At 40.2% G+C, this 21,021-nt stretch overlaps 3 protein-coding genes across 3 annotated transcripts; 2 read left to right on the top strand and 1 right to left on the bottom strand.

The window, feature by feature from the left end:
• Positions 1–2,958: 2,958 nt before the first annotated feature.
• LOC148319390 (bromodomain-containing protein 3-like) lies at positions 2,959–8,346 on the bottom strand. The gene is made up of 11 exons (XM_088282217.1): positions 8,197–8,346; positions 6,755–7,101; positions 6,208–6,345; positions 5,991–6,123; positions 5,079–5,182; positions 4,700–4,999; positions 4,496–4,624; positions 4,282–4,425; positions 3,588–3,700; positions 3,247–3,509; positions 2,959–3,157 (listed from the first exon to the last, which is right to left on the bottom strand). The coding sequence occupies exons 2-11, from the start codon at positions 6,947–6,949 to the stop codon at positions 3,054–3,056; spliced, it is 1,623 nt and encodes a 540-aa protein (XP_088138343.1). The 5' UTR covers positions 6,950–7,101; positions 8,197–8,346; the 3' UTR covers positions 2,959–3,053.
• An 801-nt stretch (positions 8,347–9,147) lies between these two features.
• Positions 9,148–13,298, top strand: LOC148319391 (uncharacterized). Its single transcript, XM_088282223.1, has 8 exons — positions 9,148–10,197; positions 10,428–10,489; positions 10,564–10,632; positions 10,736–10,804; positions 12,013–12,172; positions 12,268–12,375; positions 12,452–12,500; positions 12,642–13,298. The coding sequence occupies exons 1-8, from the start codon at positions 9,892–9,894 to the stop codon at positions 12,740–12,742; spliced, it is 924 nt and encodes a 307-aa protein (XP_088138349.1). The 5' UTR covers positions 9,148–9,891; the 3' UTR covers positions 12,743–13,298.
• Positions 13,299–14,319: 1,021 nt separating this feature from the next.
• Positions 14,320–19,443, top strand: wdr5 (WD repeat domain 5). The gene is made up of 14 exons (XM_088282222.1): positions 14,320–14,519; positions 15,235–15,339; positions 15,434–15,542; positions 15,640–15,713; positions 16,504–16,593; positions 17,159–17,248; positions 17,347–17,430; positions 17,604–17,659; positions 17,771–17,817; positions 17,915–17,990; positions 18,386–18,419; positions 18,545–18,619; positions 18,692–18,779; positions 18,874–19,443. Exons 2-14 carry the CDS (start codon positions 15,268–15,270, stop codon positions 18,972–18,974), a joined length of 996 nt encoding a protein of 331 aa, XP_088138348.1. The 5' UTR covers positions 14,320–14,519; positions 15,235–15,267; the 3' UTR covers positions 18,975–19,443.
• Positions 19,444–21,021: the final 1,578 nt, after the last annotated feature.

Raw genomic sequence — 21,021 nt, forward strand, 5'->3', positions numbered from 1 at the left:
CGGACGTCTACTGGCCTTGAAAGTTGCAGCTAGAGTTGTGTTGGACGTACCTTGGCAGAATTTGGAGGCTGCCTCTTTAAAGACACGAGTGATCAAGCAAAAACATGTTTTTTATTTATTTATTTATTTTTTAAGCCTGTATTTCAGCTACGAATGCAACTGGACGGTCAGCTTTTTGATTTTCGGTTTGTGTCGGTCATAGATAGAAGGGCAAGATTTGTGGACTGGAAAGGTCGTGGAATGAGGAACAGGGAGCTAAGGCGTCACTAGGGCTGAGGTCATGTAGGATTTAGCAAATATTCAACAGGATGGTGGTTGTTTATTTGAAATGTTACCGGAAGCCAATGGAGGGATGTAAGAATATGTGATCTCAATATCGTTAGCAGTCGAGCTGCTGTAGTATTTTGGATTGGAGATGAAATGTCATGTACTGGTCAGAGATGATACTGATATTTTTTTCAGAAATATATTTGGGTGTCATCAGCATATAGCGATGGTATGGCATTTCATGAACGTGACTCAGAGTAACGATGAACAATAAAAAACAGTATTGGCTCAAGGATGGAGCCTTGGGGTACGCCACACTGGAGGGGAACTAAGGAAGAAAAGTGATGATTAACATGTCAAATAAAAAATATGACTGTTCAGAGAGAAATCAGTCTCGTGCTGCACCTGTACTGCAACAAAATGAGAGCCGAGTTTGATATTTGAGATATTTTGGTATTTAGGTAATTTGGTAATTTGGTAATTAAATGAGAGGAGTTTATTATATAATATTTGAACGTCTCGATAAAAAATTAAGGCAGCTGTTGTATTGATGTTGTGGGTGGTCAGAGTAGATGGAAAAGAATATCAGCGGTTTGCACATCTTATTTGGAGTCCATTAATGTTTAATGTCATTGAAGCTAAACTATTCTCATTTGGTTTTTATCAGTGTGGAGATAAATGCCCAAAAAAAATAAAATAACTTGTGATATTGAGTTTATGCACACATAACTAATGTTGCTGGTTTGAATTATTTTTGACAGCAATGTATGTGAATGAGATGCTGTGCTGCAAGAGTTTCATACGCAGCATTTTCTGCCGGATGAGTCATGCTTCTAAAATAGATTCATTAAGAAGCATCATAAACTATGTTGATAATAAAGTATTCCGAAAAAGTATGCGTAATGAAAATCAATTGTTGAACAAAAGTGCAGGCAAGCACATCCAACGGCACTTTCAAATGAATTGACATCGGGAAGCCACACATATTCCACTCGGCCCAAACATGCTCCGACGAGGCAACAAAAATCAAATGAAACGTGTGAAGTTGCATGTGTGAGGTCTTTTTAGCATTACGGTCATGGGCCCTGATTGATGGCCACAAGTCGCGTAATGACGACTTGTCGTTGGGTTAGTGGCACTGATCAATCATGCCCTCAGGGTTGTGTTTGTTTGTGTGGGTGGGTGGGTGTTGCATGAAGGGAATGCAGGTCACCATCTGACCGCAAAGCAGTCAATGATGGATGCCCTTTTGTGCAGTCCGAGCTCGGGATTTTGACTCCTAACAGCTGACACGTCAATCCATCCATTATCCGAGCCGCTTCTCCTCACGAGGGTCGCGGGCGTGCTGGAGCCTAACCCAGCTATCTCCGGGCAGTAGGCGGGGCACACTGCTGATTGGTTGCCAGCCAATCGCAGGGCACAGAAAGACGAACAACCATCCGTGCTCACAAACACACCAAGGGGCAATTCAGAGTGTCCAATTGGCCTACCATGCATGTTTTTGGAATGTGGGAGAAAACCGGAGTACCCGGAGAAAACCCACGCAGGCACATGGAGGACATGCAAACGCCGCACAAGGAGGCCGTTGCTGGAAACGAACCCAGCACCTCTACACCAGTCATCCACCGTGCCGCGTAATGACCAATTTGGACTTGAACATGTTCAAAAAAAGTACTGAAGTCTGGATAGTGAGATAAATTCCGAAAATTTTCAGTTTTTTTTAACATTAATCTAATTAAATATTAGCTTGACACCCCTGAATTAGAAGCGTTGCTATTAAGGACACTGGTCAACAAACTTTTAGATTTTTTTTTTTTAACCAGAGTTGCAAGCAAACTTTTCTATTAGAATTATTTTTGTGCCGATTCCAACTCCGCCTTCATTTTTCTCGAGTACATCAACTTTTAATAATGATAATAATAATAACAATGTGGTAATTATAGTTGTAATATATTCAGTATATTTACGAATTCGGCATTAGATTCAGCAACAGGCATATTTTCCAAGCTCTTACAGGTCAAACTTAAAAACAAAACGAGAAAATATTTAAAAAACCCTGACGTGCTAGATATCCACCAATCGGACATTTAGGGGCACATAAATCATTTGAGGTAATTCTCACAGTACAGTTCTGTACAACACTTATTCAAATTTGAAATGGTAATAACGGTTTAATGACACCAGGGTTCATTCCTATAGTTATTCAATGCAAATAATTAAATAATAAAATGTGCCACCTCCCGTAGGTGGATCGTTAAAAAAATAAAAACGGTGCTCTACTGCTACCTTGTGGCTGATTAAAGAACTACAGCTCAATTCGAAAGCTTTTTCCTCACGTTTAGAAACGCACTTCAGAAAACACACAAAGCATAAAGTGGTAACATTTGAAAGCAACAACTATTTGTGCAGGGTCTTTTTTTTAAATTTGTATAAAAAACATGATCATGACCTGCTCAAAATGAGAAGAGTCTTAAATTCACATGAAAATGCTTTCAATCTACAATGCTGTAGAGTCATAGTGGCTGATTAAAGGAATTTCTTTTTAGTTTTAGATTTGTGAGTGGATGTTTGACAAATCTACTTTAAAGACACACTGGTAAATAAACTGAAAATCTAGGACTAAAGGTCGTAGCACGTCAATTAACGACATTTAAAGTGTCTGATAAAAGTAAACGAACGCGACAAAACAAGTGAAAGTGCGCCTTTATTAAAACGTAAAAAAATAAAATACAACTGTACAATATATAATATGGCAAAGTCAAAAGACAAAAAAAAAATTATCGCTTTCACAGGTCAGTATTTTCTGAACTAGAGTCCAAAGAACTGTTGACATCGGAATCAGAGGAGCTGCTGCTTTCCATTTGCAGAGATCCAACTTGACACCTCTTCTCTGTGTTAATAAAAAAAAAATAAGCATAGTCACTGATTCGTCTTTCAAAAAAAAAACAAAAAAAAAAAAAAAAACTATTGTCCACTTACTCTGAAATCTCTTGAACTTCTTATATAAACAACAACGGACATATTGCTGCAGTTCACGCAGAGTTGACGGTTTCAGTATCTCAAAGTCGATCTCGATCTCGTCTGGGTTGTCATCACATTTTGACGGCTCTCGTTTCTGAATGATGCGCACTACCTGGCCCAGCTTTATACCGGACAGCCTGTTGATGTCGAGGCTCAGTTGGTGCTTCTCGTCGTACGTCAGAGCTTCGTCATCGCTGTTGTAATTTGGGTTTTTTGACCTCCTGAAAGTCCATACATTTTTTTTTTAAATCACAATCCGTTTTTGGTGGACTCGATAAAACACGCGTAGGCCTTTCTACCTCGAGCTGTCAATAAGAACAGATTTAGCGCCGTCTTTGCTTGGTCTTCTGTCAGTCTCCTTCCTTGCTGGGACTTCCGAGAGCATACTAAGCTGTTTGTGAACATCTTTAAGCTGCGTCAAAAAATCTGAGTTAGAGTCGTGCCTGGCTTTAGGCCATTCATTTCATACGAATTATATCATCTATAAGATCAGGTATCTTTTTGAAAGCCGCAAAAAAAAAAAACTCTGATTATTTGGGCCGCCCTCTCCAAAAAAAGAACCAAAAAACAAAAACACAAAAAAAACAAAATTTTACAAATTATGAAAAGGTATGCTAACAATTGTACGACAAAATACAATCCAACACTCTTTTATCTACAATAAAATATTGGAAACGCCTCAAAATGATGAGGTGCAGTTCAATATAAGCGTAAAGGACAAGAAAGTTGAACCTTCGTGTAAAAGATGATTTTTTTTGTTGCACTCTCTCACATTTTAGAAGCAAAATGCCACAATTAGGGTCCATCTGTCAAGTCATGTACATTGTATCAAGAAGTCCATGAGACGCCATTGTGAGCTGACAAAACAATTGCCAGGTCAACCGGACCGCAGAGCAATGACTGAGTGAATAGACTCACAACCGTTTACACCGTCAGACAATTTCGAGTCGGTCTTCAAAGAAGCTTTGGAACAACAACAGAAACTTGACCCACCTCTTTTTGCGACTCTCCAACTTGATCATTCGACGTATCCAAAACGGAGGAGAACAGCCCATTAAGAAGCGGACTGGAGGTCACCTGTGAAGTGATCGTGACGGGCTCATCTGGAATGGTTGCAAATCGCTTCTCAAACACGCCCTGAAGCAAATAGGAGGGAGTGAATCAGAGGATTTAAGTGTTAAACTGTGTGAAATTCCGCTCTAAGTACCTGGAGCTTTTTAGCCTGAGCGACAACTTCATGGTACGCGGGGTTGTATTTGTAGCAGTTGGAGAAAATTAACCTGACATCCGCAGCAAATCTTTGAGCATCCTGGTACTCTCCTCTGTTCAGTTTGACCTAGAAATGAAATGAAGTTGTGAGCGATGACAGCCTTTGTTGAAATCAACCGCACCATTTGGTAAAAGTAAATACCTTGACAGTGCTCAGGTCCATTGGGTATTTGATGATGTCATGATAGTCGTGCAGCCGCAAAGCCTCGGCATCCACGGGCTTGTAGAAAGGCCAGGCGTACGCCGCATGCTTCTTGGAGAGCATTTCTTTCAGGATTTCCTCGCAGTATCCGAGCTGTTTGCTCAGCTGGAACGTCTCGCCGTCTTGAAGCGCCGAGTCATTTCCGCTGACGTCGCCGGCAGAAAGGACGAAGGAACGCTCTGGGTCATTCGGGCCGCTCGCGTCACTGGCTGAGTTGCTCATGCTCGTCGGGCCTTGCTTCTTTATTGGTGGAATTAAATAACTGAGTTGTCAAGATACAAACAATTTGTCATATGCTGCAGGAACAAAAATGACATACAATGTTGGCCTGTGATGCCACTGTGGGATTTGAAGGTGAATTGGAGCCAGTGTGCTTTGACTGTAGGGATGTATCTAAAAGAGACGCAGTCGCCTCCTGCCCACCTGTATGCATAAATTAACACAAATTTGAGAACACTAAATTCAAGACTTCATCATTCCATTTGTAAATAAATTGAAGGCCAACTTCAAAATATTGCCAAAGTCAACGTGGAGGAGCAGCGACTTGACTCTTGAGTCCCTCTCAGATGACTGAGCTTCTCACCCGCGCTTTCAGGGAGAGCCCGGACACCCTGCAGAGGAAACTCAGTTCGGCCGCTTGTATCCGAGATCTTGTTCTTTCGGTCACGACCGTAGGTGAGGGTATGAACGTAAACTGAATGGTAAATCGAGAGCTTCGTCTTTTAGCTAAACTCCTTCTTCCCCACGACACTGTCAACAAAGCCGACTAACTGTACAGACAATGCGGACCAAATTCCGACATCGATTGTTCATGGACCGAACAGCCCCAAAGCACACCCCACAGAACTCCCCGAGGGACACGGTCGAACTCCTTCTCCAAGTTCACAAGTGTTAAATCATCCAAATGCGAACCCACTTTGGATCAACTCATTCACTACCAGCCAAAGAAAAATGAATGTACTTTTTGACGTCTATACCCGTCAATGGCACTGAGTGAGTTTTAACAGTCAACCTGAGTTCAACACTGCATTAAGGTCAAAGTTGCGCAAAAATATGTATTGCACATTATTAGCTAAGCAACAAATGTTAAATTCAGCACATTCCTGAGGCCTATTTTTCCTTTTTTCTCAAATATCTGTGTTTGCTGCAACAGATTCAGGCCACAAGTAAAATCACTTCTTGTAGTAGCCACCAGTGCAATAATCTGGTGCACGTCAGCCAATTCTATTACCTGAACTTTTCTTTTTGCTCTTCCCTTTGGCGGGATGAGGCAACAGCTCCACTTCTTTCTGAGGCATCTGTGCAACTTTCTGCAAATAAATCTTTTCCAAGGCGAGAGCCATCAGCACGATGTCATCCGTGGGCTAGAGGAGTGCATGGAGCGAGGGCACATCTCAGAGCGGTTGAGAGGTAAGACGGCCAACGACAATGAGATGCGTCTCGCTCACCTTGTTGTAAACGTAGCAGTTGGTGAACATGGTGTTGAAGTCCTGCAGACATTCAGTGGCACTCCAATAGTAGTTGTTCTCCAGTCGCTGTTTGATGGTTCCCAAATCCATAGGATTGGTTATGATGGTATGATAATCCTAATTAATAGAAAGCGTTCGATAATGATGCAACGTTTGCCGTTGTGTACAATTGCAACATTTTAGGGATAGATTACATAAACATAATTTGTAATATAGTCAAAGAGAAAAATCCTAATTGTGTTCAGACGCCACTCTGGATTTATCAAAAAAAGGATAAACTCATGCATACTTAAATTATACAGACCAGAAGAAATGAGAAATTACCCGGTATACATTCGCAAAGTTGATTTAAAATATTTAAATTAGTGGGACTGATCACTGAGGAGTATTCGGCACAATCAAGTACAGAAACTAAAAGAAAGTGGCATTTTCAATAATATGCACTGTATTTACTTTTGTGACCAACACGCAAAGACAAGACAAGAACAAAGATCACTCAATCCCACGGCCGGTGCACAGTACTTACTGGTAATTTAAGAGCCACAGCATCGACAGGATGGTAAAAAGGCCAGGCAAAATGGTGCCTCCACACAGCCTTGACCACAACACTCAGCAGGAACTGAAGCTGGTTGGTCCTTCGGCCTAACTTGTGGACATTTGCGACCTCAGGTGGCGGAGGGTTCTCCACTTTCGGCGGAGGTGGGTCAGTGTCCGACGGCATGATTGTTCGTGCAAGATCAAAAATATATTCTAAACAGCCGCTGCTGGTTTAGATTATCTGCTGCAAATTGCACAGCTGCTGTCTTCTGTGTGGTAAAAGAAAACTGCACCCATTTTTTTTGCATTGCCCTTCTTCAGGTCACACAACGTAACCTGTTGGAATAAAAAAACATGAGGCAAAGTGACTGATGAACTAAATGAATGAATGAATAAATAAATAAATAAACAACCATCACCACCCAACTAGTACACTATGAGATCGATACATGCTTATTATAAAATCTAATGTACAAAAGAAAGCTCTGCTATGATTTGTATCCTTTGTGTGTGTTTTTAATCACGTGGTTGTTTACAGTGGTGTACATACAACACATTGCATTACACTTGTAGTAAATATGTGTGAAAAAGCTCAAGATTGCATGATGTCAGAAAATCATCAAATCCACATGCACATCTCTACATGAGGCCACTTTAACCTCTGAAAATATCAAAACAATCTCCACAGTATTTTGGATTCTACCGCCATTAAGCTTCTTCCTTAGTCGTTTACGACAGAGAAAAAGCTTAAGATTGCTTAATGTAGGAAAACGTCGACCAATCGTCACCAAAATCCATGTGCCTACGACCACATCAATCTCTGAAAAGATCTCAATTGATCGTATCAATATTTTGAATGTCATGCACATTAATATGCAGTGATATGAAGAGAAGTACGTTAATATCTTTTAAATACAAACTTTGGTTCAATCGTTTTGATATTTTCAGACAAAGTGGGTCTCGGTAGAGACGCCCACATATGGTTTGGTAAATATTGATCACCAAGTGTCGTGTTTGGTTAACCATTAATGGAGTCAGATAATTAATTGTAGTAAAACACTTAATGCACATACAATGCAAAATATTGGGGCGATTGTTTAGACATTAACTAGAGATGTGCACGTGTAGTTTCCAAACATGAAGCAACGTTTAACTTTTGTTGCGTTAAGACACCGAAAGTCGTTTCAGATATTAAGGCTACGAAGGTTTACTATTATGCAAGCAGCACGGGGAAATGAGAGCACACGCGGTGCATTGAAACACTTTCGATGCGGCTTGTCATTTGGGAATGAATATCATGTCTTGAGCAGTAAACAGACACCATGTTACACAGGCATCGTCTACCTACACATTACGACACGTGTTCGAACGAAGCAGAGAAAACGAGAAAGTCACTTTCGAAGTAAAATTAAACATTTTTAATATTATTACCTCGAAGGTAGGTTGAGGGAGAGGTTAGTTCATTTCAGAGACATAGGTCAATGAAAAGAAACAGTAATGTTTAAAGTTTCCTGTTGTTTCTCTCTCTCTCTTCAATATCCCTGTGACGTAACACATTGAACTGATTATGGCGCCACCTTAAGTCTCGGAGGCTCAACACACCTCTTTTTCGCTTTTCCCCACTCACCTAAAAACCTTTTTTTTTACTCTAAAAATTTAGAACGCCGTTTAAAATCGTTACATTCTTATATAAAGCGTCCGATACATACTTAGTCAATTTAGTTTTCTTTTTTAAGAGTTGATTTTATCATCAACTCGCGCCAAACTCATCTCTAGTTCGAAAAGGTCAATGCGCTGTTTTAATCCACCAACGTTAAGATGCAGCTCAATTTTTTTTTAACACACAAACAAACAAAAGAAGAAAACAGGAAACGGAAACCCTCGTGGTGTGTGGTTGCCCCGCAACGCATATTTCTATGTGATACGTTGAGGCTTTCATATGACAGTTTTTGTTCTGTCTGGTGTCTCATTTTAGGAGCACTTTACATAGCAGTTAGCTGTGAGCCGAGATACTAAAACTCCTCACACGCAGAGCAACTGAGGCACAACTGAGGTGACAACTTCAACTTGGGAGAAATGATGCGTCGTTGATCGCAGTTGTAAGTAGTGCGACTTAATTCCGCGACTTTGAAGCGTTTATCTGACAGCTCAGTAAAATAGCAGTGTTATAATGTCACCATTTACAGTGCAATTTCCTCACCGCATTAATTTTTAGTATTTCGTTTAATTTCGCACGTCTTATTTTCTATAGTCAGAGGTCGGCGTTTGCTCTCGGTATCCAGGCAACGCGGTTTCTGGAGAGTTCGCTTTGTACTTTACCTTGATGTCACGTAGGTCATGAACATGGCATTGGTTATTTCGTTTTTTAATACTATTAGAGGTCATATAAGGTTTTGCATAGTTTATTAAAGACAAATCAATAATTTGTTGTCTTTAATAATAATAATAATATTCCCTTTATTAGTCCCACAATGGGGAAATTCGAGATTCGAACCCAGGCCTCCTGGGGAGACTGGGTCCTGAACGAGGCGCCTTAGACCACTCAGTCATCCTGGCTAAATAGGGGTTCCTCACAACCCCGCTGCTATAAAATAAAGTAACGTTCAGGCTGACAAAATAAACAACGGAATAACTGCAAATGGTAGAATATTAAGAACAATGATGATAATCATAATGATCCATAATTATAATGGTTAAAACAATAATGACATCTCTTAATTGCATAACTCATCCACAAACAGTTAAACGCCGTAAAACAATTATATTGAATTAAAAAGCCCCCTCCACAATTTTCGTAATTTATCAAAATGTGTTATCAATATGAGTTATAAATAGTTTGGGCTGGCATGCCCCTACTCCCTTATTGTAAGGCATGTCATATCAAATTTTTTTCCTGATTTTAAATTACCATTGGCTGCCCAATATTCATTGTCTGTCTTTGAGCAAAGCAAGCCCACTTATTTCTTATCTGTGATCTGTGATGTGATATGACCCCTTAAAAAGTGTCTAAAAAGCAGCTTCCTATTGATGTGTGTCACAGGAGCCCAATAGTCTTCAGCCGTTGTCATTCTTCAAGAGGGAGTGGAGAGGCAAGGAGTAGGGTGAGAAGGAACTAGTTCCGACAGTATGGAGCAGCTCAGGGCAGAATTTGAGAAAGTTGTAGCAGAACTCAAGTGGGAGGAAGTTGTTTCCACTCTCCTGGAGGTGGTCAGCGGCATGGTGTGTACCACGGCAAGCTGTCCACCTCCTGTGCCTTCTTGGCTCAGGTTTGACACACACTGTCAGTTGGTCACTGGTCACACCAGAGGCTACGGTGGGTGCGTCCCACCAAGTTCAGCTTTTGTGCAGCCAGGTCAGATGATGGCAGGACCGCAGTCAAATCCATATGGCATGCACGCGTTTGACATCAAAGGTCAGGCAGGTGGCCCTCAGGTGAGTGCATAATAGATAAGTAACCTGTGTGTAGGTGGATGTAAAGAGTCTCGCAAACAGTAAATGAAGGGTTTGTTAGGCTATGAGCATTTTTGTGATAGTTTTGAAAATCGGGAAAATAGTTTCTCGGTATTCCACTGGTAAAGCTTATTGTAGCTAAACTTGGGGACCATGCTGTCACCTTGTGGACATTTGACAAATACTTTTTTTCTATACATTTGCACAACCAGAATATCTCTGTACCTGGACGGTCACTTCCTGAAAGCTCCAATTGGTGTCCTCCTGGGATGCTGTAAGTAACAAATAGTGAATGCATTATTAAGATATTAACATCCTTTTTCAAATATACCACTTGAATCAATATAGGAATGGAGGGGACATGTTTCAGATGACAGGCCCTTCTGTCTACGCTGCTCCAATGAGTTCCAACTCAAAGTAAGGATTTATTTCCATGGATGACTTTTCAAGCGGACAGACACCAAAGCTATTTCATTTTTTTTCCCTGTGTCAAATTGTTTTGTCTCCTTTATTCATACAGGAATGGAGGGGTGGTCTATCACATTGCTGGCCCCCCTGTCTTTGCTGCTCCGCCACTAACTTGCACAAAGTAAGACTTAATAACTAATACTTAATACATATCTCATGACAGGTACCGGTAGGCTTGTTAAAAACGTAAAAAATAAAATAAAATAAATCACGTGTTGTGAAGATTCCAATTGGTTGAGTGAGATGATCCAGTTTGTTCCCGGCGATCCATTGCAGCAGCTGCTCATCCGTACAGACTTTGGATTTTGAAATGGTTTAAAAGGGAACTATACCCAACACTTTTTCGCCCCAAAAACGAGTCAAAATACTGTACTCTTATTAATACTGCTTTGTGGAATAAAATTAATCAACTCCAGGAGGGCGCCATGTAAAAGGAATAGTCAAGTCGAAAACGTTCTTCAAAATAATATATTCCATGCGCCTTCACCAGCTTAAACATGGCATTCTGATTATGATTATATGATAATTAGGCAGCAAAAACCACCCGTGTTTGACTTGTGAGGCAGCCATTTTGCCACTTGCTGTTGACTAAAAATTACATCACATTGTCTAAGGTCTCAGGTAACCACCAATCAGCAAACTCTTTTGAAAGTTAAACATGGATAAGGAATATCATTTTTTAGTGAAGTAAAACTGATGAAAAAAAACAACCTCCAAATACTGGTTAAATCATATTCCACAAACGCAATGCAAATGCTGTGTTTAGACTAGTGAAGGCACATAGAGCATTCCGTAAAGAGATTTTTTCCAACAATATTTCAATTTTAAAATGGGAGGATTGGTACCAATTAACTGGCAATATTTCATATCTCAATGTTGTTAAAAATGAAGAAAACGTGCCAGAAACAGGAAGTTGAAGCACATGATTTGCCCTTCGCTGGCCACATAAAATGAGGTCACGGGCCAGATTTGGCCCCCGGGCCTTGAGTTTGACAACTGTGGTCTAAAGCATGAGTAACGGTCACGCTTAACAAAGTGGACCATTTCAAAAACCTAGACGGATGCGGCACTATCTAACAGCTTGGTCGACGCTGACTACTTATACACAGGGAATGTTCCACAGGTGCAGCCAATCACCATAAAGAGGGCAGGAAGTAAAGCGTCTGAAACAGAGGAAACAATTACTACAAAATAAAAGCAGACAAGACAGGACTAAAAACGCCTAACAAAAATGAAGTGACATACCAGAATTATCAAAATATATTTACTCCCAGTTGCAAACAACCGTAACTTGAGTTCTTTGTTTTTTTTCTTTTTTCTGTATATCAGAAGAAAAAGAAGGCGCCGGCGAGTACGCGATGCAGACCAGCCGTATGTCAAGAAGCCACCCAACGCATTTATGTGTTTTCTGAAGGAGCAGAGACAACACGTAAAGGCACAGATGAATTTAAAAGACAGTGCTTCTGTCAATACTGTCCTGGGGCACATGGTGGGCGCGATTGCTTCTTCATCTTATCTCAATTTGTAAGAATAATTTTTTAGTACAAATGGATAGATGGATAACATTTTTCCCCGTGTCCACAGTGGAAGTTGCTGACAGACGAAGGACAGGCTAAATATTACAAGATTGCTGATGCTGAGAAAAAACTCCATTCTCAGATGTATCCAGAGTGGTCCAGCAGTGACAACTATGTGAGTCCAAACTTTCACTTTTCAAAATGTGTTGGCTCATCGTAGACGAAAAGTCAAAAGGCCTTTTTGTGCATAGGGGAACAAGAGAAGAAGGCGCAGCATCACAACAGCCGCCAACACTGCAGGTGCGAAATCCACAAATCCCTCACACCCAGTTAATACTGGGTCACTTGATTCATAATGGCCTACAAGATAAAGAAGTGTGCTGGTCTAGTCAAAATACAAATGGAATGATACCATTTTTTATTTATTTTTTTCTGTTCCAGAGCCAGATTCTCCAGGTGAAACTCCAACACCAAATACTAGCGACGAGTCGGAAAAAATGCGTATCGCAGACAAAGTCTTACATATGCTTGGATGTGCCTAGTCAACTTCTGCTGCGTCATTGGTTGCAGGTGCAGCAGGCAGCTCTTTTGTATCACTGCATCCAGAACAGCTGGATCTTAGTTATTTAAAGTATGTAAATACATTTAAATGTGTAAAAAAAATTGCAAATATGTTTTAATATTTTACTGTATTGTTTTTAATTAGAACACCAAAAACAACAATAATGTATTCAATCCAACATCATCTGGATTTTCGCACGCGTTCCAAAACACAATATGGAAAGGTGTGAAGATGTTCCAAATAAAGCTGTTACCAATGTTATGCACACACCCCAAAAACAAGACAAAGCAAATGTATCCCCGTGGGATGCCAGATATTCACAAAGTGAATGAAACTATTGAATCAAAACAGGCTTAACATTAGCAAGCGTGTCAAGCTAATGCTGGTCTTGGTGTCTTAGCAACATGTGCTTGTGTTACAATGTTCATGTAAAACAAAGTAATTAGTAGCTAAATAGGATGTTTGTCCATTGTAAACCTCTGAACCACAGTTTGTGTAACACTTATCAGTCATGACACTGACATACAAAGGCACAACACTGGAGAAAAATCGGAATAAATGTTTTGAATGATGGATCTTGTTTGTGTTTTATTTGGTTTTGGATGACATTTCGAACTGTTCATGACTTTTCTGGCCTATTTTTGCCAAAGTCTTCGGAGCTATTTCTCCCGGTGTTTGTATGTTATTTAGATCGCAAAGAGTGGAAACCCAACACTTTGCCATCGTCGACTGACACGACAATTGGTAAGATTTGCTTGTCCTGCATTCACAGCAAGAATAATTAAGTGAATAGAGCTTTGTTTCAAAAGGAAGTCAATGCAGTTTTCTGGCTGTTACGCGAGCTTTGTCTGTTGACCAACAAAGTTAAAGTCATAAGTCATAGGTTTTAGTACCGCGAATTAACACATTGTTAAAATATTTAAAAAATACATTGATGCGAAATGCTCCTCCTGTTCCTTTGATGCCGAAACAGTGACTCATTTATTTTGGTTATGCCATTTTGTTCAAAGGTTTTGGACTGTTACATATAATTTTATTCCTAACAATATTCATAAATATGCTCAGCTGTTTTGGAAGGATGTTCTGCTTGGTATCTATGTCTTTAAAAGAAATAAGGCAAAGTCCAATGAAACTAAACTTTTTTGATCAATCTTATTTTCCTGTTTATTTCATTGCTTTCCACTGTGAAGTCAAGCAGTACATCAAATGCGTAGTTTTCTCCTAACCAAAAGGCTATTAAAACCTAGAATATCTGTAAAATTTTGCTAATTTTTATAATCATTTATTCCCCCTGACATTTTAGTGGTTTATTTTGTTGTTTTGTTTTTTATATGGTTGATGATTAAGAATGGTGTTTTGTTTTTTCATTACACTGTTACAGCTGATTGTAGGATTTTGTTGGGTTGCGCAAAGGTTAATAAAAACAAAGTCATGCATTAAGCGTGGGTGTTCATATTGTTTTAAACTGGCCATACGATCTCAAAATAAAAAAAAAAAGGTTCATTTTTTTCCCCTTAAAATTAGCCTATTGCGTCCCTCCTGGCGCTCCGTAGCTCATGAGGTAATCGCGCATGCGCAGTGGGAAACACTAATGCAGCACATTCCCCGCTTTTCCTCGCAGAATCGTTGATAGTAAACGTCCTGCATAGAGCCAGTCCGGCTCGCCCCAATTGTGCGAACGCTCACATACGCGCACGTATTCTTAGCCGTGTTTCATGAGGAGCAGCGACGAGACGCCGAAACAACATTAAATCCCCGTGAGTATCGCTCCCCGTACGACGCCTCATTGTGTGCAATGAGGGCCGCTCCATAGTGGCTAACTCAGTTTGTCAACAGCATGCGTGCATGGACAGCGGCGGGCTGCCCATGCATGAGCAGTCTGCAGCTGTTGCGTTAAGTAAACACCCAGAAAGCTCTAAGGTGGCAATTTTTGTTGTTTATATGCCAAACACGGAGTAACATAGACAGGGTTGTAGTGTTAGCATAGCGTGTTAGCCTGACTATCCGAGCTGCATGTCTGGCAATGGTTGAATTTCTTTGATGGTATTTCCGTTTCCGGCCATGATTTTAGTCAAGTCAAATGTATTTGGATAGCCCTTAATCATAGAAAAGGGCTACCCATACCCACAGTCAACATCCCCTGACCTTAACCCCCAGGAGGCCAAGGAAAAACTCAAAACCCCATTTGGGGAAAAATGAGAAACCTTGAGAAGTTTATCCACCTTCTTGCTGGGGGTGCTGTTGTAAAAAAGATGTTGAGGGCTACAGTGTTATTTCTTTTCGTTTCCGGTGTGGTTTGTTTGAGGAAAAACGGTTTCCTTCTCTAACCCATCTCACTCCTGTCGCATTTAAAACATGTCTTGTGCAGCTTCGGAGCTTGTGCTAACCGGGGTTGCAGCTGTGAACCACGTTATCTTTGATTTAGGAACTCTAGTTTATACTGTAATGACAAATGCCATTTCGCTACACTAGTGACAGTGCACAGTTGATGCTTGCTCCATTGCCATGGCAACAGAAGACAAGAAGCCAGAGACCGACACCAAACCTCCAGTGTCGGCATCTACCACTCAGAGCAAGGTCGGCCAAACGTCAACAGAATGAAGAAAAAGCCACCACACCGGATTGTTTTTCTTTGTATTTGGCGATTTAACAGTTGTACATTGATTTGCAGTCAACTCCTGCCAAGCCCAACTACGGACTGAAGTTTACACTTGCAGGCCACACTAAAGCAGTCTCCTCTGTCAAGTTCAGTCCCAGTGGCGAGTGGCTTGCTAGTTCCTGTAAGTTCATCAGCCATCTTGACTGAAGCTCCTCACTATTTGCGCTCGCATACCTAAAAAAAACATTTTTTCTACCCACTTCCTTTTCTCTTTGCAGCTGCTGATAAACTCATCAAAATCTGGGGAGCCTACGACGGCAAGTTTGAAAAAACCATATCAGGACACAAACTTGTAAGTTGATCATCATAACCAAATGAGTCAGAATGTGCCGCAGTCTATCACTAACCTCGGCTAATGTAGTTGTAAAATAATAATTCCAATAAGTATTCTTTTATGTAGTGTGCCTGATGCCACATGACGTTGCTCGAATTTACGCCGAGTTGCCTTTTCAACCCTCACAGAAGCAATGACATATTTCGATATATCCGAGCCACAATAATTGGCATTCCGCTTAAGCGCTCACCTATTGAAAAGAAGCCATTATAGTGCACGGTATTACTTCGTATGACTTGAGGCAAGTTGCCAATTCAAGGACTTGCAATTTCCTTGGCTGAAGCTATTTAAAAACTTTGCCTTGGCAATCATGCGACATGATTTTCACTTGAATTTGTTGCATGACTTGCCAACTAATCCTCTTTACAAGAGAGTGTACTTTTGTCTTTGAAAGAATTATTTATTTATTTTGACAATGGCAAACCTGGCAACCAACCCACATCTGCTAGCTAGGCGCAGTGCAGACGACGCTAATATCATGAATAGACACTCCAAAGACGGTAACGATTGGATTGATGTTTTCGATAAAATCATTAAATTAGTTACAAATCAGCGCGTTAGCCATATTTAATGTGGCACATCTGCACATAAACGAATGCAAATAAAGGTATGGTGGCGGATTTTTTTTCCTTTCTTTGCCACACTTGCCTGAATCTCAAAGTTTAAGACACTTGCAACTAGCACATGCAGTCTGATGTCCTCCCGGTTTTGGTGTTAGGTATGTGATAATCAGAATCTGAATCCACAGGGCATATCTGACGTGGCCTGGTCGTCCGACTCCAACCTCCTGGTGTCTGCGTCCGATGATAAGACCTTGAAGATCTGGGATGTCAGCTCGGTAAATTCTTGGGCCCTCGTCGTCTTTGTGTGGTGGCCTTGCAGAAATATTTTTCTTCTATTTTTCTCTTTTGTTGTTAAACACAAAACAGTGAAGGTGGTGTTTCTTTGGGGTTGGGGTGAGGAAGGTTATTAGTTGCAAAAGTTGTAAAATACATTTTTAAAGCCGAACAAACCAGAGGCCAGCCAGTATTTGGGAATGTCTGGAATGTTCAACCTCCCACATTCCACTCTTAGTCCCGTCACTGTGTTATTTCATATTTTGGTTTAGCATGAGCAATAAGTCATGAAGCTTAAAATCCTCCACTAAGGTTCCATTATTCTTTGTTGCTGTTATGAACTTCCTCAAGGGATGATTTACTGGCCTCCAAGTTCGGGCTCACACTGATCACTGTATTAGTTTGAGATTGTCAAGACAATGTTTTACTGGTGGGGCTGAATATCTGCGGAATCGTCTGTGTGATCTCAATTGGACCATTCTGCCCTTTTTTTTTTTTTTACTGTGTGTGTCTGTGTGTATGGGGTTTGGGGGGGCCAACAATAATTCTCCCTCGCCGTGTCCACAGGGAAAATGCTTAAAGACCCTGAAAGGTCACAGCAACTACGTGTTCTGCTGCAACTTCAACCCACAGTCAAATCTTATTGTGTCGGGATCCGTGAGTACACACCCTTGTTTTATTTTTCGCATTCTAAACCACCGGGAAGTGGACGAATTTGTACGCGACGCGTTTCTTTTGTTCTTTCTTGCCCCTAGTTTGACGAGAGTGTGCGAATATGGGACGTGAAGACCGGGAAGTGTTTGAAAACATTGCCCGCCCATTCGGACCCCGTCTCTGCTGTAAGGACCTTTTTTGCGTCACTCTTATTGTTGAGCACAGAAAAATGAGCAAGAATATTGTTATGCAACGGTATTAATATATATATATTTTTTTTCAAGCCACCGTAAAGTGATTATCGGCCCATGTCATCTTTATGAATCTCTAATTGGATCACCTCCATCCCTCCTTTTAGGTCCATTTCAACAGAGACGGCTCCCTGATTGTGTCCAGCAGCTACGACGGACTCTGGTGAGAATGAACGAGACTTTCAAAAGCAACATGTCGTTATTACTAGGGATGAATAATAACACGTATGACATAATAATCATCATAATGACAACAACTTTATTTTGTCAACAGCCGAATTTGGGACACAGCATCTGGACAGTGCTTAAAAACACTAATAGGTACGTTGACACAAATAGTTTTTTTTTTTTTACGTTTTTCACCAGTTGAATGAAGTTGGTTTAATTGCTGCAAATGTTTACTTGCGTTGTTTGTTAGATGACGACAACCCTCCCGTGTCCTTTGTCAAGTTTTCTCCCAACGGGAAATACATCCTGGCTGCGACACTGGATAAGTGAGTAACCCAACTACCCCTCTTCAGAGTGAATGATTTTTGTCTCCTGACTCTGCAGTCTCCAAAATGTTTTCAAAAACACTGTTAGAAGTGTAAAATAAACAGATATCACCCCCTGAGCTTTGTCTTCTTGCAGCAGAGTAGTCAGTCACACATACCGTAGAAAAGTTGTATTTTTAGTAGATCAGTTCAAAAAGTAAAACTTGGAGGGCTTTATTAAACGAAAGGCCAATTGTTAAACGACAAAGAACATTAAGCAGTACGTTTTTCCGTTTTCAAGACAAATCTAATTATTTTAACATTAAACACAAATCCATAACACTCATTACTGCAGTGGTGTGGTATGTTAAGAATCTTTTTCTTTAACTATTTTTCATGTGTATTTTCTCCCTCAGCACACTGAAGCTGTGGGACTACAGCAAAGGAAAGGTGAGATGGTTCTTTTTAAATAAACGGTTTTACTTGAATGAAAGACAATTAATTTAGTTGGACGACTTTTAGTCAGTCATGGCGGCTGCTCTTAATTGTTCCTCTGTGTGGCTTCAACTCTGCAGTGCTTGAAGACGTACACGGGGCATAAAAACGAGAAATACTGCGTATTTGCCAACTTTTCGGTCACGGGTGGAAAGGTGAGATGAAACCGAGGAGTTTTTTTTTTTTGTTTGTTTTCATTGCATGAGACTTAATGCGCTCTCTCGCAGTGGATCGTGTCGGGCTCTGAGGACAACATGGTGTACATCTGGAACCTGCAGACAAAGGAGATCGTGCAGAAACTCCAGGGACACACGGGTACTGCGAAGAAAAGAATCTCAATCTTCCACGCACAAATATAAGCAGCTCTGTTAATGAAGTGTTTCTTCTGCCCTCCCTTTCGATATTCCAGATGTGGTCATATCAACCGCCTGCCACCCGACAGAGAACATCATCGCATCCGCGGCACTAGAAAATGACAAAACCATCAAGCTTTGGAAAAGCGATTGCTAAAGCCTGACCATTCATATTTCTTCTTTTTTAAACATTTTTCCCCAATTTTTTTTTTTTTAATTAAAAAAAAAAAAGACTTTTTCTTCCCACCAGTGAGCTTGTGCTGGATGCAGAGCTTCCAGGGAATGAACTTTAACAACGATGCGGCAAATGGGTTAGGCAGTTTGTTCTGCACGAAACGTAATGCATCCATTCCACGTGCTTTTGTGTCCTGCCGCCTTCCTACACACATATTTTGTCACTCGGCAAAGTGGATGACTTGTGTAACAAACTTATGACACCGTTTCGAGTGCTTTAGTATTATTGGACAGAACTTAAAACCTCGATGGCAACACACTTCATGACAATTCACTTAATGTTCCGTGCAAAAAAATAAAATAAAAGGTTCCTACTTTTGCCTTTTATGTATGCGTTGTCTAGTGATGTCAATCTTGATTTTGGTTTTCTAATAAACAAAGTACCCATGAAATGCATTTCGTTATTTTTTAATACAATGGTACTTATTTGTTTATATAATGTAAACAAGTTATGCAGAAAAAAAATGTAAATGTGCTTTTGTCTTACCTTGTGCAAAGGTAAAATCCAGGTTATAGCATTATTTTGTATATAGGTTTCAATTGTCATTTAGCTTGATTGGTGGATAAATACGTGGTCCAACACCCCCAAGCCTATAATTTTGAATAAACACCAATGTTTCTGAAAGTATGCAAATGGTCATCGACAGTGAGAAGCATATTAGTAGCGGTTTAAAAAGCTGCTTAGCTGACGTCACCATAATTGCATTATGCTAAATGAGACATATTATTCTCGAGCCTTTTGCATGTGTTTAGTGTGTTCTTCTGTGTAAACTGTTCATTAGATTTCATGTAAATGCTAATTCTTTTTGAGGAATCTTTACAAATGTGATTTGACACATTCTTGTGAATTCAAAATTTGCAAACAATTTTTTTTTTTAAATGTCAAATTTGTGTTTGGGTTGAAATAATGTCAAAATATGAGAATAAAGTTTGATATCATGCACATATTCCAATATGTTTGGATCAAAATTACAGGCCATGGAATAAGTTGCCCCTTTACAATATTTTATGTTTTGTTTTATAAAAAGTAGTTTTGTGTGATTTAATTACCTACCAAACGTGGTTATTAGAGGCATACCCCTGTACAGATAACGTGAGCAGTCCAATTAATATTTGAAAAAAAAAAAATACACATTTTTCTTCAGGTGGCATCTAGTGATGCGCTGTATGCCATTCATAAGAACGAAACCTATACTTTAACTCGGGTACCGCTTGTTTGTAACTTGTAATAAGTATATAAACTCTGCATTTTGCAATTTTTTTTAAAGGAAATTCAGATCCAAACAACGTCAACTCGTCTAGTTAGTTTTTGCGGCATACACAGGAAGCCCGCTAACCTGCTTTCCGGGTTTGGTCACGTGATCATATTTATAGCACGGATGCACTGATGCCCTCTATTTTTAGACAGTACAAAGTAGTTCAAGGCCGACTTGATGTCATTTACATCTTGCAATGCTTGTTGTAATAAAACTATTGTTTATAAACACAAAACACTTCGAGAACACTTTTTGGAGTCATGTTTTTTGCAAGTCACACGTCATTCAATTTAACTTGGCTGTAACACAACGTAATTAATTCAGTTACGTGGAGTCTCAGTCTGACCACTAGGGGCGCTACGTAAGAGGAGTACTGATATGAGACAAATAAGAGCTTCTGTAAATTTAGACAAACAAATTTAAACAAAATCCAGCAGACATGTTCACTTTCTTCTTTTTTTAATACATTTTTTTCCTCTGTCCATGAAACGTCAGTGGACAACACACAAAGAACAGATGACAAAAAGTCCTTCCCCGTAAGAGTCGACACAAAAGTTTGACGCGACAGTTTGCCACTTGGCGGCGATAAGTCGAACACAGCAAAGCAAAAGCCACAGTTTATTAGCAAGGTGCCGGCTCCTCCACAACATTATTGTCCGCGTAAACATCAGCCCACAAGAAGAACGGGACAAAAACAAGTACATAAGCAAGGGA

The sequence above is a fragment of the Idiotropiscis lumnitzeri genome, chromosome 18, assembly GCF_059441095.1.
Source record: "Idiotropiscis lumnitzeri isolate Australia: NSW breed Sydney's pygmy pipehorse chromosome 18, RoL_Ilum_1.0, whole genome shotgun sequence".
Lineage (NCBI taxonomy): Eukaryota > Metazoa > Chordata > Actinopteri > Syngnathiformes > Syngnathidae > Idiotropiscis > Idiotropiscis lumnitzeri.